This window comes from Dendrobates tinctorius, unplaced genomic scaffold (assembly GCF_039654945.1).
Source record: "Dendrobates tinctorius isolate UK_male_01 unplaced genomic scaffold, ASM3965494v1 ptg000009l, whole genome shotgun sequence".
Classification (NCBI taxonomy): Eukaryota; Metazoa; Chordata; class Amphibia; order Anura; family Dendrobatidae; genus Dendrobates; species Dendrobates tinctorius.
This window is the reverse complement of record NW_027361677.1, coordinates 10,249,968-10,270,240: the sequence shown is the minus strand read 5'-3', so window position 1 is coordinate 10,270,240 and position 20,273 is coordinate 10,249,968. Positions and strand designations below refer to the sequence as shown.

The window sequence follows — 20,273 nt, the reverse complement described above, 5'->3', positions numbered from 1 at the left end:
ACACGTGGCTCCGCTCCGTACACCTCGTACACACGCGGCTCCGCTCCGTACACCTCGTACACACGCGGCTCCTCTCCGTACACCTCGTACACACGCGGCTCCTCTCCGTACACACGCGACTCCTCTCCGTACACCTCGTACACACGCGGCTCCGCTCCGTACACCTCGTACACACGCGACTCCTCTCCGTACACACGCGGCTCCGCTCCGTACACCTCGTACACACGCGGCTCCGCTCCGTACACCTCGTACACACGCGGCTCCGCTCCGTACACCTCGTACACACGCGGCTCCGCTCCGTACACCTCGTACACACGCGGCTCCGCTCCGTACACCTCGTACACACACGGCTCCGCTCCGTACACCTCGTACACACGCGGCTCCTCTCCGTACACCTCGTAGACACGCGGCTCCGCTCCGCACACCTCGTACACACGCGGCTCCTCTCCGTACACCTCGTACACACGCGGCTCTGCTCCGTACACCTCGTACACACGCGGCTCCGCTCCGTACACCTCGTACACACGCGGCTCCGCTCCGTACACCTCGCACACACGGCTCCGCTCCGTACACCTCGTACACACGCGGCTGCGCTCCGTACACCTCGTACACACGCGGCTCCTCTCCGGACACCTCGTACACACGCGGCTCCTCTCCGTACACACGCGCCTCCGCTCCGTACACCTCGTACACACGCGGCTGCGCTCCGTACACCTCGTACACACGCGGCTCCGCTCCGTACACCTCGTACACACGCGGCTCCGCTCCGTACACCTCGTACACACACGGCTCTGCTCCGTACACCTCGTACACACGCGGCTCCGCTCCGTACACCTCGTACACATGCGGCTCCGCTCCGTACACCTCGTACACACGCGGCTCCGCTCCGTACACCTCGTACACACGCGGCTCCTCTCCGTACACCTCGTACACACGCGGCTCCGCTCCGTACACCTCGTACACACGCGGCTCCGCTCCGTACACCTCGCACACACGCGGCTCCGCTCCGTACACCTCGTACACACGCGGCTGCGCTCCGTACACCTCGTACACACGTGGGTCCTCTCCGGACACCTCGTACACACGCGGCTCCTCTCCGTACACCTCGTACACACGCGGCTCCGCTCCGTACACCTCGTACACACGCGGCTGCGCTCCGTACACCTCGTACACACGCGGCTCCGCTCCGTACACCTCGTACACACACGGCTCTGCTCCGTACACCTCGTACACACGCGGCTCCTCTCCGTACACCTCGTACACACATGCAGCTCCGCTCCGTACACCTCGTACACACGCGGCTCCTCTCCGTACACCTCGTACACACGCGGCTCCTCTCCGTACACCTCGTACACACGCGGCTCCTCTCCGTACACCTCGTACACACGCGGCTCTGCTCCGTACACCTCGTACACACGCGGCTCTGCTCCGTACACCTCGTACACATGCGGCTCCTCTCCGCACACCTCGTACACACGCGGCTCCTCTCCGTACACCTCGTACACACATGCAGCTCCGCTCCGTACACCTCGTACACACGCGGCTCCTCTCCGTACACCTCGTACACACGCGGCTCCTCTCCGTACACCTCGTACACGCGCGGCTCCTCTCCGTACACCTCGTACACACGCGGCTCCTCTCCGCACACCTCGTACACACGCGGCTCCTCTCCGTACACCTCGTACACACGCGGCTCCTCTCCGTACACCTCGTACACACGCGGCTCCGCTCCGTACACCTCGTACACACATGCAGCTCCGCTCCGTACACCTCGTACACACGCGGCTCCTCTCCGTACACCTCGTACACGCGGCTCCGCTCACCTCGTACACACGCGGCTCCTCTCCGTACACCTTGTACAAATACGGCTCCTCTCCGTACACCTCGTACACACGCGGCTCCTCTCCGCACACCTCGTACACACGCGGCTCCGCTCCGTACACCTCGTACACACGCGGCTCCGCTCCGTACACCTCGTACACACGCGGCTCCGCTCCGTACACCTCGTACACACGCGGCTCCGCTCCGTACACCTCGTACACACGCGGCTCCTCTCCGCACACCTCGTACACACGCGGCTCCGCTCCGTACACCTCGTACACACGCGGCTCCGCTCCGTACACCTCGTACACACGCGGCTGCGCTCCGTACACCTCGTACACACGCGGCTCCGCTCCGTACACCTCGTACACACGCGGCTCCGCTCCGTACACCTCGTACACACGCGGCTCTGCTCCGTACACCTCGTACACACGCGGCTCCTCTCCGCACACCTCGTACACACGCGGCTCCGCTCCGTACACCTCGTACACACGCGGCTCCGCTCCGTACACCTCGTACACACGCGGCTGCGCTCCGTACACCTCGTACACACGCGGCTCCTCTCCGTACACCTCGTACACACGCGGCTCCGCTCCGTACACCTCGTACACACGCGGCTCCTCTCCGTACACCTCGTACACACGCGGCTCCTCTCCGTACACCTCGTACACACGCGGCTCCGCTCCGTACACCTCGTACACACGCGGCTCCTCTCCGTACACCTCGTACACACGCGGCTCCTCTCCGTACACCTCGTACACACGCGGCTCCTCTCCGTACACCTCGTACACACGCGGCTCCTCTCCGTACACCTCGTACACACGCGGCTCCTCTCCGTACACCTCGTACACACGCGGCTCCTCTCCGTACACCTCGTACACACGCGGCTCCTCTCCGTACACCTCGTACACACGCGGCTCCTCTCCGTACACCTCGTACACACGCGGCTCCTCTCCGTACACCTCGTACACAGGCGGCTCCGCTCCGTACACCTTGTACACACACGGCTCCGCTCCGTACACCTTGTACACATACGGCTCCGCTCCGTACACCTTGTACACACACAGCTCTGCTACATCCACCCTGTAAACCCCTCCTGACCCCACATATAAACTTCCCCTCATCCAGCACCATGACAACCAGCACAGCAGAGTCCTGCATACCCCTGATCATGTGACCCCTGACTCCTCCACTCCTGTGACCTCATCACAGGTCCTGCGACGTCATGGTGCGTCTCTCCGGGAGGGCGAGGATGCGGTGCATGGGGGGGCGTGAGGGAAAAATAGGCTCCCGGGCGGGACAGCGGGGGGGTCAATATCGGGACTGTCCCTCTATGGGGGCGGCTGGGAGGTATGGTCAGGCTGCATTCAGACCCCCTTGGAGCAGCTGTAGGTGGTGGGCGCCATCGCAGGACAGATGGGCACATGACATCCAGATCCAGGACATAAACACAGCCAGTCTCCGGCGTTCTGTGTGGAGTGTGCGCGCAGCAGCGCCCGGGAGGCAGCCAGGCAGAGAGGGTCAGCGCGCAGCTAGTGCGAGCATTACGGTAGGAGAAGGACCAGCGCCTGCAGCCGCAGCGGCAGCATCCCAGTGATCAGCGCCAGGAGCCATGGCCAAGGAGCGGCCGGAGAAAGCGGAGGAGACCGAGCAGATGATCGAGAAGGAAGGAGAGAAGGAGCCGGCCGAGGTGCCAGGAGGAGCCAAGGATGGCAGGGACATGAGAGCCGTGCTCCTCTCCGGGTTTGGAGGGCTCAATAAGCTGCGGGTGGCCCGGAAAGTGATGCCAGAGCCCCAGGATGGAGAAGTGAAGATCCGGGTGAAAGCCTGGTCCGGTACCCTTTATATACAACCCCCATTCACCATGCATTCTAGGGGGGTGGGGAGGGAAGGGTTAATGCAACTCAGCTGGTTCACAGCGCGGTCATGGGAGGGTTAACTGGAAGGTAGGGCCACGATAGCCTCCTTCCAATGAAAGGGTTAACGGACGAGTTAGGGTTAACCGGTGGCTGGGGAACTCGGGGGAGTGGAGATTTTGCTGCGGAAAGGGTTAACGGGGAGGCCAAACCTGTTGATTGAAAGGATTTACAACTGTCCCCGGAGGGGTATAGACAGCGAATGGAAGGGGCTTACTAATGGCATCAAGGGTTAATTGGAAAGTGGCGGTTTGGATGATGGAAGGGTTAACCGGCCAACAAAGCCTGGCGGTTCAATGAAAGGGTTAACCAGAAGGGCCGCTGTGAGATGGTCCGGAAAAGGGGTTACGTTGGACGGCCCGTCGACTGAGGGGGTTAACCTGCCGATTGGGAGGGTTGACTCGGAGGTGGAAGAAAATCATATTGAAGGGGTTAAAACATGTCATTGAGCGCAGAAAGCGAAGGGTTAATTAGCCCAAAACAAAAGAGAACCAGATGGTTAAATGGTAGAAAACCCACCGATGGAGTGTTAACCAGTCAGCGCCCGGGTCAGGGAAGGCTCTGTTGGTGGTCTCTGGACGACGAATGGTTAACCAGAGAGGGTAAAGGATACCGATGGAACGGGCTCTCCGTCATCTAAGGGTTAATCAGGGCCGTGGTTACACCATATGTAAGGGTTACATCGGTGATGGGCTGCATCGTGCCGGGGGCGGGGTGGTTCGCGCCTCGGAAGCAAGCACCGCCATACTGTACATCCCGGCCGCCGGCTACAGCTGTCGCCGGTTGCGTCAGGACACGACGTGCCGGCACTTCTCTTCCCGTTCATTGTCTTTGGGATAATTTTTGTACAGCCCAATAATAATCCACAACGTGTGATAATCCGGCGCCTGACAGGTCCTGGCAATAAATGGTTAAAAGAAAAAGAAATATTTGATGATTATGGGAAAACAAAAGGAGGGAAGTTGATAATAATAACATTTTATTATGATGTTATTGAAAGTAGAATATCCCGTATTTTAACCCTTTCATTTCTAGATTTTCGACTAAGTTTATTGAGCCATCGTCATGCCTCCGCGCTCCGCTGAGTAGTGGAGCGCCGCCGTGCGATTTTTTAATTGAAAAGACATTTACAGAGCGACGAGACAGCGCCGATGGCGTCAGACTAACTGATACTTTGATATTTGAATTTTTCAAGAAGTTCCGTTACTATAGAGACAGGATCCGGAGCGATGCACAGGATGCTCCGTCTCCTAGTGACGCCTTTTTTGGAAGCATGCAAATGTGGCAGAGAGGAGTTTGACGTGTTCTACGGTATGAGATAGGGCACTCGTGTGTGGTGGGTGGAGGTCTCACCCCTGGGACCTACAAGAAAGAGGTTGTCCAGGCTTGAAACTGAAGACGCGGCGCACGCTGTCAGGATTCTCCAGGCAGAAACGTGACCGCAAGTATGCAATTTGCATACATTCCGTCACATGCCGACTAGACGTGTGTGGCCTAGCTCAATGCTATTGAATTGAGCAAGGCTGGGAACGTCTAGTTGGAATGTAACCACAAGTATGCAAATCACATGCAAGTCACGTGACCGCCTGCGTCCGGCGTCTGAGACTCCTGAAAGCGCACACTGTGAGGATACACGGATTGCAGACTTGTACCCCAAGCCTGGACAACCCCTTTAATGCTGTGACATAACAAAACACCTCTTTAACCCCTTGGTGACAGAGCCATTTTGCAGCTTAATGACCAGGCCAATTTGAGGGGTCTATATGATAGAAAACACCCAAAAGTGACACCATTCCAAAAACTGCACCCCTCAATGTGCTCAAAACCACATTCAAGACGTTTATTAACCCTTCAGGTGCTTCACAGGAAGTTTTTGAATGCTTAAAAAAAAATGAACATTTAACTTTTTTTCACAAAAAAAATTACTTCAGGTCCAAAAGTTATTGTGCAGTGTGTCCTGAGTACACTGATAGCTGATATGTGGGGGGGAGCCACTGTTTGGGTGCATGGAAGAACTCAGAAGGGAAGGAGCGCCGTTTGACTTTTTCAACGCAAAATTGGCTGGAATTGAAATCGCGTTTGGAGAGCCCTTGATGTGCCTAAACAGTTGAAACCCCCCACAAGTGACCCCATTTTGGAAACTAGACCCCCCCAAGGAACTTATCTAGATGTGTGGTGAGAACTTTGAACCCCCAAGGGCTTCACATAAGTTTATAACGTACAGCCATAAAATTAAAAAATCATATTTTTTCCACAAAAATGATCTTTTCACCCTCAATTATTATTTTCTCAAAGGAAACAGGACCCCAAAGGTTATTGTGCAATTTGTCCTGAGTACGCTGATACCCCATATGTGGAGGTAAACCACTGTTTAGGCGCATGGCAGAGCTTGGAAGGGAAGGAGCACTGTTTGACGCAAAATTGGCTGGAATTGAGATCGGGCGCCATGTCGCATTTGGAAAACCACTGATGTGCCTGAACAATGGAAACCCCCAACAAATGACCCCATTTTGGAAACTAGACCCACCCAAGGAACTTACCTAGATGTGTAGTGGCCACTTTGAACCCCCCAGTACTTCACAGAAGTTTATAATGCCCGGGTGTGAAAATACAAAAATCATATTTTTTCCACAAACATGATGTTTTAGTCAGTAATTTTTTAATTTTCCCAAGGGTACCAGGAGAAATTGGACCCCAAAATTTGTTGTGCAATTTGTCGTGAGTACGCTGATACCCCATATGTTGGGGTAAACGACTGTTTGGGCGCATGGCAGAGCTTGGAAGGGAAGGAGTTTTTTCAATGCGGAATTGAGATCAGACGCCATGTTGCGTTTGGAGAGCACCTGATGTGCCTAAACAGTGGAAACCCCCAATTCTAACTCCACCCCTAACCCCAACATACCCCTAACCCTAATCTCAGCCCTAACCCTAGCCCTAATGGGAAAATGGAAATAAATACATTTTTTTTAATTTTATTATTTTTCCCTAACTAAGGCCTGTTTCACACTTGCTTTTTTTTGCAGCGCGTTTTTCCCGCAAAAAAACGCATTGAAAAACGCATACAAAAGCATACAACTGCTGCGTTTTTTTCAAGCATTTTTATGAGCATGCATGAAAAAAACGCAGCGTTTTTATGCGTTTGTATGCGTTTTTAGTGCGTTTTTACCGCGTTTGCGTTTTTTTCCAACATTAGGTGGCCCCTCACACTAACCCAAACCATGACTTTACTAACCCTAACCCTGACTCTAACTCTAACCCTGACCCTAACCCTAACCTTAACCAAACCATACTTAACCCTAACCCTGACCCTAACCCTTAACCAAACCATACTTAACCCTAACCCTGACCCTAACCCTTAACCAAACCATACTTAACCCTAACCCAAACCCTAACTAACCTTAACCCTAACCCTGACCCTAACCCTTAACCAAACCATACTTAACCCTAACCCTGACCCTAACCCTGACCCTAACCCTAACACTAACCCTTAACCAAACCATACTTAACCCTAACCCTAACCCTTAACCAAACCATACTTAACCCTAACCCTGACCCTAACCCTTAACCAAACCATACTTAACCCTAACCCAAACCCTAACTAACCTTAACCCTGACCCTAACCCTAACCCTTAACCAAACCATACTTAACCCTGACCCTAACCCTTAACCAAACCATACTTAACCCTAACCCAAACCCTAACTAACCTTAACCCTAACCCTGACCCTAACCCTAACCCTTAACCAAACCATACTTAACCCTAACCCTTAACCAAACCATACTTAACCCTAACCCTGACCCTAACCCTTAACCAAACCATACTTAACCCTAACCCAAACCCTAACTAACCTTAACCCTAACCCTAACCCTTAACCAAACCATACTTAACCCTAACCCTGACCCTAACCCTTAACCAAACCATACTTAACCCTAACCCAAACCCTAACTAACCTTAACCCTAACCCTGACCCTAACCCTAACCCTTAACTAAACCATACTTAACCCTAACCCTGACCCTAACCCTTAACCAAACCATACTTAACCCAAACCCTAACTAACCTTAACCCTAACCCTGACCCTAACCCTTAACCAAACCATACTTAACCCTAACCCTGACCCTAACCCTTAACCAAACCATACTTAACCCTAACCCAAACCCTAACTAACCCTGACCCTAACCCTGACCCTAACCCTTAACCAAACCATACTTAACCCTAACCCTGACCCTAACCCTAACCCTGACCCTAACCCTTAACCAAACCATACTTAACCCTGACCCTAACCCTTAACCAAACCATACTTAACCCTAACCCTGACCCTAACCCTAAACCCCCTTAACTAACCCTAACTCTAACCCAAACCCCTAAATTCCATGGTTAACAAAAAAAAAACGCATGTGCAAAAAAACGCATACATAAGCATGCCAATGCGCACATATGCGCACCCATAGACTTATATTGGGTGTCTTGCTGTAAAAAAACGCATTGCGCGCGCATGCGTTTTTTTGAGGCAAATCGGACGCACAAAAAATGCAACAAGTTGCATTTTGTGCGCCCGAGCGCATACCGCAAAAAAACGCATGCGCGGTAAAACGCGTACAAACACATGTGTATGCGCACATAAGCGCATCCCATGCAAAGTATAGGGAAAAAAAACGCATGCGATATTTAGCGCTAAATTACCGCGAAAAAAAACGCAAATGTGAAACCAGCCTAAGGGGGTGATAACGGGGGGTTTGATTTACTATTTATGGTGGTTTTTATGTTTGGCAGCTGTCACACGCTAAAAGACACTTTTTATTGTAAAAATAGTTTTTGCATCACCACATTTTGAGAGCTATGATTTTTCCGTATTTTGACCCACCGAGTCATGTGAGGTCTTATTTGCGGGACGAGTTGACGTTTTTATTGGTAGCATTTTCGGGTGCGTGACATTTTTTGATCGCTTTTTATTCCGATTTTTGGGTCGCAGAATGAACAAAAACCAGCGTTTCATGAATTTCTTTTGGGGGGGGCGTTTACACCGTTCCGCGTGCGGTAAAATTGATAAAGCGGTTTTATTCTTCGGGTCAGTACGGTTACAGCGAAACCTCATTTATGTCTTTTTTATGTTTTGGCGCTTTTATACAATAAAAACAATTTTATATAAAAAAAAATAATTATTTTTGCATCGCTTTATTCTGCGAGCTATAACTTTTTTATTTTTTCGCTGATGATGCTGTGTGGCGGCTCGTTTTTTGCGGGACAAGATGATGTTTTCAGCGGTACCATGGATATTTATATGCATCTTTTAGATCGCGCGTTATTGCACTTTTTGTTCAGCGGTATGATGATAAAGCATTATTTTTTGCTTTGCTTTTTATTTTTTTTAAGGGGTTCACTAAAGGGGTTAACTAGTGGGACAGTTTTATAGGGCGGGTCTTTACGGATGCGGCAATACTGAATATGTGTACTTTTGTTTTTTTTTATTTACAAAAAAAAGAATTTATTAGGGAATATTTTTTTTTTTAATTTATTTGGGAATTTTTAAAAAAAATTATTTTTACACTTGATTTTTTTTTATTATTTTTACTTTATTACTTTATCCCAGGGGGGACATCACTGTAAAGATTCAGATCAGCGATCTGACAGCGCTGCAGGCGGCTTCTCAGCGCCTGCTCTCTGCAGGCAATGAGGAAGCCGCCTCCCTGCAGGACCACATCGCTCTGTTCCGAGGGTCTTAGGGAAGCACGCAGGGAGCCCCCTCCCTGCTTGATTCTTCCCTATGCCCCCGGTACACTGTGATCACGTTATTGTGCCGGGGCAGTCTGTGACCGCCCCTGACACATAGTGGCGGATGTCAGCTGTGATATTCAGCTGACACCCGGCCGCGATCAGCGGTGCTCCCCCCGTGAGCACCGCTAATCGCGGAGACGTACTATCCCGTCCCTGGTCATACAGGCCCGGGTTCCATCGACGGGATAGTATGTCAGATGTCAGGGGTTAATGGAACATGTGGTAAAAAAAATCGTAAATAAAGAGATAAAAAGGCAAAAATTTTGTACAAAATTTATTCCTCCATTTTGAAGAAAGTAAGCATACCAGAAGAGGAAAAAAAAGTAAAGTGACTTAAAAAAAAGCGCAGTTGATGAATTGCTCCCATAGAGCCTGTAAAAACCCAACGGCGCAAAATTTTTAATAAATTCCAATTGCAAAAATTAGTTTTAGCCGAAAGTATATGCATGTAAATAAAACAAATATTGCCCCTATCGGTGGCTGCGCCATTTTATAGCATAGAGTCACCAGTAGTGATGAGTGAACGTTCTGGGATAAAGTGTTATCTGAGCATGCTTGGTGATAACTGAGTGTCTAGGACGTGCTCGAATAATATGTTCCAGTCCCGGCGGCTGCATGTCTCGCGGAGGGATTGTCTAAAAAACAAGCAATCCCTCCGTGTGTTGCGGATGTCAAACAACCACGAGACATGCAGCCGCAGGGACTCAAACATATTTTTCAAGCATGCCGAAGACACTTGGTGGCCATGCTCGGATAACACCATATCCAAGGACGTGTGTTCATCACAAGACATCTCCCAACAAAATCCTAGACAGTCATGCCAAAAATTTGCCAAATTTTGGACGTTTGAGCCGGGACAAGTTGGCCTCCTCTATGATGTCTATGCCCTAGGACGTAAGGGCTGAGGGTGTCTTCATGAGTCATGATGAGGACATTCATGTTTTGGGCAAGTTCATGGTGTGACGAACATTTCGGTCTCTGTATGTTTCCGGTTGTATTCTCACTGATACATTACGACTGCTCTGAGATGATAGGATTTGGGTGACTCATGCTCCAAGTCGATGGTGAAATGCCGCCGTTTCTACGTAGGGTGAATTATGTTTGGGAATGAGTCACATTGAAAAATCATTGTCCTTGGTTAGATTTGAACCAATAACCCGAGCAATGGAAACCTACAATGCTAACCTGTCGGAATAATGGTTATTATTGCATATATTACAACTACTATGTACTACTGTTTATTGGGGCAGAAGTCTCTGTCTCCAACAATAGTGTTATATTGCCAATAATACATTGTCTAAAGAACGTTCCCGCTCACTGTTCACACTGTGTGTAGCTGGAGCACATTCTGCTGTCACTTTACAAGCTGGCAGACGAGATGCTAAGATCCCGAGCTGTAAGAAATACCAGTTGTAAGCTGCATTATCTTTGTCCATGAATAAATATATCTTCACTGTTGAACAGCAGGACTGTACACAGATTAATCCACTGCCAACATACCCACCCAGCCACCGTGCTGTCCAAGAGCTGTTCACTGGCTAAGTCATAAAAATTACTCCCAACACCTAGTTCCCATTGCTGCCACTCACTTCAATTTTTAAAGTGTGCCCGAGATGTGGAATCTCAGCGTGCTCTGTCCGAGATGAACCCATGACTTCAACAACATTATTAGCCACTGAGCCACCATGCTGCCCAGGAGATTATTTTTAGGTAGGTTATCAATATGACTACCAGCAGCAATGGCAAGATCATGAAAGAGAACGCTAGATGCCCAAGGCATCAAATCAGTTAATTGATTTTAATTTCTGAAGTGTACCTGAGAGGTGGAATCTCATTATTGCTGGTCAGAGTTCAACCAATCACTCCAGTGCTAACCACTGAGCCCCTGTACTAGCTGGTTAAAGCCACTGTATTACCTGGCAACTGCCACTGTGCTATGCTATAAGTATCACTAAGCCACCACCATGCCCTCAACTGTTTCTCAGGCAGCACGGTGGCTCAGTGGTTAGCACAACTACCTTTCAGTATTTGGGTCCTTAGTTCAATTCTGAATGAGGTCTGAGTAATGGCTCATACACACATTGAGTTTTTGGTGAGTTTTTTTACCCCAGTATTTGTAAGCCAAAACCAGGAGTGGAACGGTCAGAGGAAAAGCATAATAGAAACATTTGCTCCCCTTCTGCATATATCACCCACTCCTGGTTTTGGCTTACAAATACTGGGGTAAAAAAACTCACCAAATACTGAACGTGTGCATGAGCCCTAATTCTACCTCTTACTTTTATACTTTAGAAATTGCCATTAGACCTTCTCTAGTTTTTCCTGATCTTCCCATTGGTGCTGGTAGTAATGTCAATGACTTTGCCAAAGTTTATCTTCTGAGCAGCACAGTGGCCCAGTGGAAAGCACTGGTGCTTTGCAGATGGGATTCCAATCCAATATCAATGACTTTGGCAATGAAAGTCATCCGCTCAATGCCGACTTTTATTTCCCATTGACTTGCATTGGGGTCGTGTCTCAGACGAAACTCCGACTTTTTTTGCCCTAGTCAGACCAGTTTCATCCGAAACAAATTTTGTTTAATTCGGGTTTCACGAAACCCGATCCGACCAAAGTCGCTCAACTCTAGAGGTAACCTCTGAGCCACTGCGCTGCCTGAGAGTTTATTTCTGGCCAGATCATCAGCAGGACTCTCAGCATTTATGGGAAGATCTGAAAAAAAATAGCTCAGGTAGCATTACAATCACCGACTACAATTTCTAAAATACACCTGAGAGGAGAAATCTCATTGTCCTCAGTCCAGCATTGGACAGCAGCAGTGCTAACCACTAGGCCATCATGCTGCCTGAGCACTAAACTCTGGGTAAGTCATCAATATGACTCCCGGCACCAAGGGGAAGGTCAGGAAAAATAGACATAGCTGCTCAACACATCTAACCAATCTGTCCATTGATTTCAATTTCTAAAGTGAGGTGGAATTCAGCCACTAAATAGTCTAGACAGGCGGACTGGGTCGCAGGTCCCAGCTGACTCACCGACACTTGCTAGGAACATACTTGATCTGAAGCAATTGAGCAAAACTAGGACATTAGTAATATCAGGAGCTTTACACTTTCCGGCAGTCAATCCTCGAAGGGACTCGATAATGTTTGGGTTCTCTTGTCCTCTAGAAACCTTAGAGTCAAACCTCATACGTTTCTGAGAAGGTGGACAACATTGTTTTGCCCAATGTGGGTTGTGGCTACACCCCAATAACATCTGTACTTATATGCCCGCACCGCAAGAGGCTGCATGGAAGCAACATCTAAATGATAGGAGAACATATGTCGTTTCCAGCACTCTCGTTGGGGTTCCTCATGGTGGAGTTTATTTCAGCATTATCAAAGAAAGCAGCAAAAATAAAACCACAACGGTCAATGGATCAAGCATCTAGCCGATTCTGTGGCACCACTGCTTCACCACAAAATGAGAGACTAGAAGACAGTGCTATCTGGACAGATATCTGTCTAGGACGATTTAGTGAATCCTGCATTGAGCATGGGGTTGGACGCGATGACCCTGGAGGTCCCTTCCAACTTTAACATTCTATGATTCTATCTCTGCCTACATGAGTTAAAGAGAAAAACAGCGATACTACTATCTGCTCTTATAATATTCAGAGGGAGATACAAGGAGGCAGTACTATCTGTTCCTATATCATTTACAGGGACTGTGCTTACATAATCGCAGAGAGAGACAGATAGGGAGTACTATCTGTGCTTTCATTGCTAAAAGGCGTAGACAAAGGGAAGTACAAGTTGTGGCCATGGAAAGACAAGGAGGTAGTACTGTATTTTTGCATCTCTATAAGCAGGGACAATAAGTACTATCTGTGCCTGCCTATATCATTTACAGGAAGTTATATGTACCTATGTATTTTATTAGAAGGTACAGGAGGGCAGTACTATATATATATATATATATATATATATATATAATCATAAAGTGTACAGTACTATCTGTGCCTATATATTTTATTAGAAAGTACAGGAAGGCAGTACTATATATATGTGTGCAGTATATAAAATGTACAGTACTGTCTGTGCTGATATATTTTATTAGAAAGTACATGAAGGCAGTATTATATATATGTGTGCAGTATATAAAGTGAACAGTACTATCTGTGCCTATATATTTTATTAGAAAGTACAGGAAGACAGTATTATATATATATATATATATATACACTCACTGGCCACTTTATTAGGTACACCATGCTAGTAACGGGTTGGACCCCCTTTTGCCTTCAGAACTGCCTCAATTCTTCGTGGCAGAGATTCAACAAGGTGCTGGAAGCATTCCTCAGAGATTTTGGACCATATTGACATGATGGCATCACACAGTTGGCGCAGATTTGTCGGCTGCACATCCCTGATGCGAATCTCCCGTTCCACCACATCTCAAAGATGCTCTATTGGATTGAGATCTGGTGACTGAGGAGGCCATTTGAGTACAGTGAACTCATTGTCATGTTCAAGAAACCAATCTGAGATGATTCGAGCTTTATGACATGGCGCATTATCCTGCTGAAAGTAGCCATCAGATGTTGGGTACATTGTGGTCATAAAGGGATGGACATGGTCAGCAACAATACTCAGGTAGGCTGTGGCGTTGCAACGATGCTCAATTGGTACCAAGGGGCCCAAAGAGTGCCAAGAAAAAATTCCCCACACCATGACACCACCACCACCAGCCTGAACCGTTGATACAAGGCAGGATGGATCCATGCTTTCATGTTGTTTACGCCAAATTCTGACCCTACCATCCGAATGTCGCAGCAGAAATCGAGACTCATCAGACCAGGCAACGTTTTTCCAATCTTCTACTGTCCAATTTCGATGAGCTTGTGCAAATTGTAGCCTCAGTTTCCTGTTCTTAGCTGAGAGGAGTGGTACCCAGTGTGGTCTTCTGCTGCTGTAGCCCATCTGCCTCAAAGTTCGACGCACTGTGCGTTCAGAGATGCTCTTCTGCCTACCTTGGTTGTAACGGGTGGCAATTTGAGTCACTGTTGCCTTTCTATCAGCTCGAACCAGTCTGCCCATTCTCCTCTGACCTCTGGCATCAACAAGGCATTTCCGGCCACAGAACTGCCGCTCACTGGATTTTTTTTCTTTTTCGGACCATTCTCTGTAAACCCTAGAGATGGTTGTGCGTGAAAATCCCAGTAGATCAGCAGTTTCTGAAATACTGAGACCAGCCCTTCTGGCACCAACAATCATGCCACGTTCAAAGGCACTCAAATCACCTTTCTTCCCCATACTGATGCTCGGTTTGAACTGCAGGAGATTGTCTTGACCATGTCTACATGCCTAAATGCACTGAGTTGCCGCCATGTGATTGGCTGATTAGAAATTAAGTCTTAACACACAGTTGGACAGGTGTACCTAATAAAGTGGCCAGTGAGTGTATATATATATATATATATGTGCAGTATATAAAGTGAACAGTACTATCTGTGCCTATATATTTTATTAGAAAGTACAGGAAGACAGTATTATATATATATATATATATATGTGTGCAGTATATAAAATGAACAGTACTATCTGTGCCTATATATTTTATTAGAAAGTACATGAAGGCAGTATTATATACCAATATGTGTGCAGTATATAAAGTGAACAGTACTATCTGTGCCTATATATTTTTATTGGAAAGTACAGAAAAGCAGTATTATATATTGTACATGTGTGCAGTATATACTGTATAGTGTACAGTACTTTCTGTGCTGTGATAAAACACTCCGTGATCGCCTTTGCTGGGGTCAAAGGTCACATGCGTTCAGCATAAAACTCAGGCGCACAGCCGGGGTCCGGGTATAGCTGACACTGGGTCAGGTTTATTAAAGGTGAAAGCAATGCATAAAGGAAATAAAAACATAAAACAAATCCTTGCCTGTCCGGCACTAACTAAACAATGGACAACCTAACTACCAACTGGCGGGCTTCTCCCGTCCAGCCAAACCACAGTTACAGTGGGCACTGCTTTCACTCACGTGTGTCTCTCACACAGACAGGCTCTCTGTGTCCCCAGGCTGACACCCTCACACAACCACCTGGCATCCTTTTATATCCACCTCCCATTATTCATTAGTCACCAGGTGATATACTGACCAGACTAGGCCACATAGGAAAGGTATCTGGGCGAGATATACCTGCCCTCATCCACTATTCCCACATGATTCTCACAGTGCCTATATATTGTATTATAAAGTTCAGGAAGGCAGTATTATATATATGTGTGCAGTATATAAAATGTAGAGTACTATCTGTGCTGATATATTTTATTAGAAAGTACAGGAAAGCAGTATTATATATATGTGCGCAGTATATAAAGTGTACAGTACTATCTGTGCCTATATATTTTATTAGAAAGTACATGAAGGCAGTATTATATATATGTGCGCAGTATATAAAGTGTACAGTACTATCTGTGCCTATATATTTTATTAGAAAGTACAGGAAGGCAGTATTATATACCATATATGTGTGCAGTATATAAAGTGAACAGTACTATCTGGGCCTATATATTTTTATTACAAACTACAGGAAAGCAGTATTATATATCGTATATGTGTGCAGTATATACTGTATAGTGTACAGTACTATCTTTGCCTATATATTTTATTAGAAAGTACAGGAAGGCAGTATTATATATATTTGTGCAGTATATAGAATGTAGAGTACTATCTGTGCTGATATATTTTATTAGCAAGTACAGGAGGAAGACAGTATTATATATATGTGTGCAGTATATAAAGTGTACAGTACTGTCTGTGCTGATATATTTTATTAGAAAGTACAAGAAGGCAATATTATATATATGTGTGCAGTATATAAAGTGAACAGTACTATCTGTGCCTATATATTTTTATTAGAAAGTGCAGGAAAGCAGTATTATATATCGTATATGTGTGCACTATATACTGTAAAGTGTACAGTACTATCTGTACCTATTAAACTTTAGAAGACAAAGGAAATACTCTTCTTCCTTTGCTATTTCTCACATTACACCTGTGATGCAGGAATATTATGACAGGAGGAGATGGCAGTGGTGGGATCATGTCTGGACAATCCCCGAGTCTCCACATCTGCTAGTGTCGGCTTTAATATGCGTAACTCCTAAAAGATTAGCAGAGACAGACGACACTGTGCAGCCATGGTGCCAGGGACTGTAATGAAATAGCTTAACAGTATGAACATATAAAATATGTAGGTTTTATAGAAAAGCAAAACTCCCTAATAGTGATGAGTGAATGTGCTCGGATAAGGTGTTATCTGAGCATTCTCGGGTGCTGAGTGTCTTCGGTATGCTCGAAATATATGTTCTAGTCCCCGCTATGTTAGTGTGAGACAAGTAATGACTGACAGCCTGCTCTCCTGTGCTATAGGTCTCACACTGGTAACATCCCCCTTTCACTTAAAGTAAGCTCTGGAGGCAGAGTCTCAGGGAGTTCTATGTCCCGCCCATAGATCTTAACAGCTCATTTACATATTAAGAAAAACATGGATTTCTCGGAAATAAGACATCAGATCACATACATCAAAGTATAATTTCATTCATCTTTCTATCATGCATTCTTAGTGCAGTCTTCCTGCTCTCTTCTTTTGCCAAAAATTCAGCGTGGCCCCATGGTACAAGAAATTAGGTTATGTTCTGCAATCCAATGAATGACTTTTACCTTTCCTTTTTGATTACAGCGGTTTAAACTTCATTGATTTGATGGTTCGGCAAGGAAACATAGATAATCCCCCGAAAACGCCTCTGGTTCCTGGGTTTGAACTGTCCGGGATTGTCGAGGCACTCGGAGGAAACGTCACCGGTTTGGAGGTAAATCTTGAATTATTGTGTCTGGGTTTACGTTTTTGTTGGAAATAATTGATTATTAGAGAAGTGATGCCGTTTTTCGAAACTTGTACATTTTTCAGCCGATGGGGTTGGGTAAGGGCTTATTTTTTGCACCCTGTCTTGACTTTTTATTGGTACCATTTTTTGGATGGATATGACATTTCGGACCGTTCTACCTGCATTGCTGCGGCAGCCGAAAAAAAACAATTTTTGGGGTTCTGATTTTTTTTTTTTATAGATGTGGTTTTTTTTTGATACAGAATTACCATATATGTATTTTTTTATGTTTTAATTTATTTAGTTTATTTTTAACGGGGAAAAATGGGGGTGATATGATACTTTTATTTTATATTTTTTAATCTTTGGATATTTTATAAAAAATTTTTTTACATTTTTATTTCATTTGTTAGTCCCCTTAGGGGGCTTTAAGCTCTGATCGGCCCATTGCTTGTACTATGTACTTCAATGCCACGGTATATAGCAAAAATCATGGTCTACTATGAAGCCTAGTCACAGGCTGCAATGACAAGCACGGTGGTCTTCAGCAGACCCCTCTCTGTTATTGCCACCCATCAGTGTAGCATGATGGCGTCGATCCCCCCTTCCCCCCTCGGGCTATTCACTGTAAATGCCGCTGTCAGAAACATACTGCAGCATTGAACAGCAGCAGATGAAGCTTGCTGCTAGAGGAAGATGATGTCTGACTTATACAGCTATCATTTGCCGGGAAAGATGCAGGCTCAGCTCCTGAGCCCACATTAATGCAGGCACAGCTCCTGAGCCATCATGAAACACAGTTATCCAGCATTGGATGTACCAGTATGTCCAATATTTGCTAGGGTTTTATTAGTGGCTTATACTACTTCTATATCCTGTTCCCTGGAGTCCAAATTGATTACTGAGTGCAAGCATCCCCCCCCACCGCCTCCTGAACTCACCATCCACTCAAATCTGTTGAGCCCTGACAAGACGGATGGTCAGATCACTATGGTGTCATGCGACAAAGCTCATTATACTCTATGGAAAGGGGAAGAGGGAGAAGTGGAGAGCAGAGTGTTAAAACAAGTAGATGGAGACACAGGCAGATCATGCTGAGCCTTCTAACAAGGAATCCCTCTCCGTGTGCTGTGCTCTGTGTGAGAGAGATCATAGCAGATGGTCTAATTCCACCAGCTCAGAGTCAATTGCAAATTCAGAGAGCAAAACTTGTAAAAATGCAGGAATAAAAATCATATACAGGCCAGAAATAGTGTAATACTTCATATGGATACGTATTACACCTTATTCTGAAAAGTTACTTGAGAGCACAGTTACCATTTATATGTTATAGAAATAGCAATATTATGTGTCCCCTAGAGACAGGAAAATATTAAAAAAGTGATTTAATATCCACTTATGATTAAAAAAAAAGTTTATTAGTCTAGAAATTCTAATATTCTCCGGTAATATCCTCATAAATTGTGCAAAAAACACAATTTTAATGAACAATTTAATTAACTCGTCTGTGATTTTCAATTTCCATTCCACATAATTGTTTAATTGTCCTCACAGTAATTGTTATTAAAGACCTAGCCGCGTCCTAGAGTGTAGTAAAAAGAGAACACTTGGGAATATGTTTGTGGATGCGATAGATTTTTCTTTTTTCCCCATTTCCATCCACTATAAAGTGACAAAGCATGGAAAGGATAAAGCGTGGAATACTGATGTAGCAGAGCCGGGTTTGTTAGCTTAGAAAAGTGGATTTATCAGATACAACAAAAAGGCAACTTTCTCCATTGTCTTAGAGGAAATGTTTCAGTTGGTTTTTGCATATAGAAGTAGTGGTATGGTATTGTAGGCGTTTGTCTCCTGATAAAAATGATACCTTTTTTGTTGAAATCCGATGTATCAGTCATGAGAAATCTAACATAGAAGTTATATGCAAATCAGACTGGAAGGCGTGTCAGAGAACTTAGACTGACACGCCCACTTCCAGTGCATATGGCTTCTTTGCTAGATTTCTCATGACCGGTACATCGGATTTCAACAAAAAAGGTGTCAATCTTATTGGAGAACAAGCACCGATTCAGCCATACTACTTCTGGAATCCTATGACAATCAACAAGGTTAATGTGAGATTTTATCCCATTCATTGCAGTCAGTGAATGTTTGTGCCAACTATATCTTCTGATGTACACTAAACTTTAGCTGACCATAAAAGAGGTCCATCCCCGTAGAAAAAACTTACCTAGTTGGGATTGTCCTTTTGGAACCATGTACTTTTCCATGCCACATTTTTTCCATGCCTCCATGCACGTCACCTAAGGGTGTATTTGGACACATACAAGAAACATTTTTTTTAGGAGGCCTGAGATTTGCCAACATTATGAAGGTCAGCAAGGTCTCCCCTCTCCTCCTTTACGTTCCGGTAGAGTTGGCAAGGATGAGCTATACATGCCCTACATTTGACGATTGTTAAAGCCAAGTGGTGGCAAGTATTTTTTCACTCACCCAAGGAAGAAGGTGGCAACAACGTTCTCCTTAATGTGGAACATAGCTATGTCATCTCCCAGGGTGAAAGCTACGCTGCCGGCAACATTAGGGGTTTGGAGGTGGGTCAGTGACGGTTTGAGAAGTAATTTCTTTGAAGAGTTGCACAAAGGTCCATGTGACAGACAATGGCACCCAAACTATTGTTACCTATCAGGATGAAATCCTCAGTCATTGCCAGACCTTACGTTGGTGCAGTAGACTCTAGGTTCCTTAAGGTGTAGGACAATGTCTGGTCTCATGTTGTAACATCGCGTAGGCTGTTCCTTATTGACAAAGACATTGAGGCCCTCATTTCTATGGAGATTCAAGTCTGTGACATTGTGTGTCAGTGCATCCGACTCCGGC

At 46.3% G+C, this 20,273-nt stretch overlaps 1 protein-coding gene across 1 annotated transcript in view; it reads left to right on the top strand.

Moving 5' to 3' along the window:
• Nucleotides 1-3,239: 3,239 nt before the first annotated feature.
• VAT1L (vesicle amine transport 1 like) overlaps nucleotides 3,240-20,273 on the top strand; it is a 54,654-nt gene continuing 37,620 nt past the window's right edge. The window contains exons 1-2 of the mRNA XM_073582777.1: nucleotides 3,240-3,651; nucleotides 17,249-17,378. Coding sequence (XP_073438878.1) covers nucleotides 3,434-3,651; nucleotides 17,249-17,378 — 348 coding nt within the window. The 5' untranslated portion in view covers nucleotides 3,240-3,433. The remainder of the gene's footprint in view (nucleotides 3,652-17,248; nucleotides 17,379-20,273) is intronic.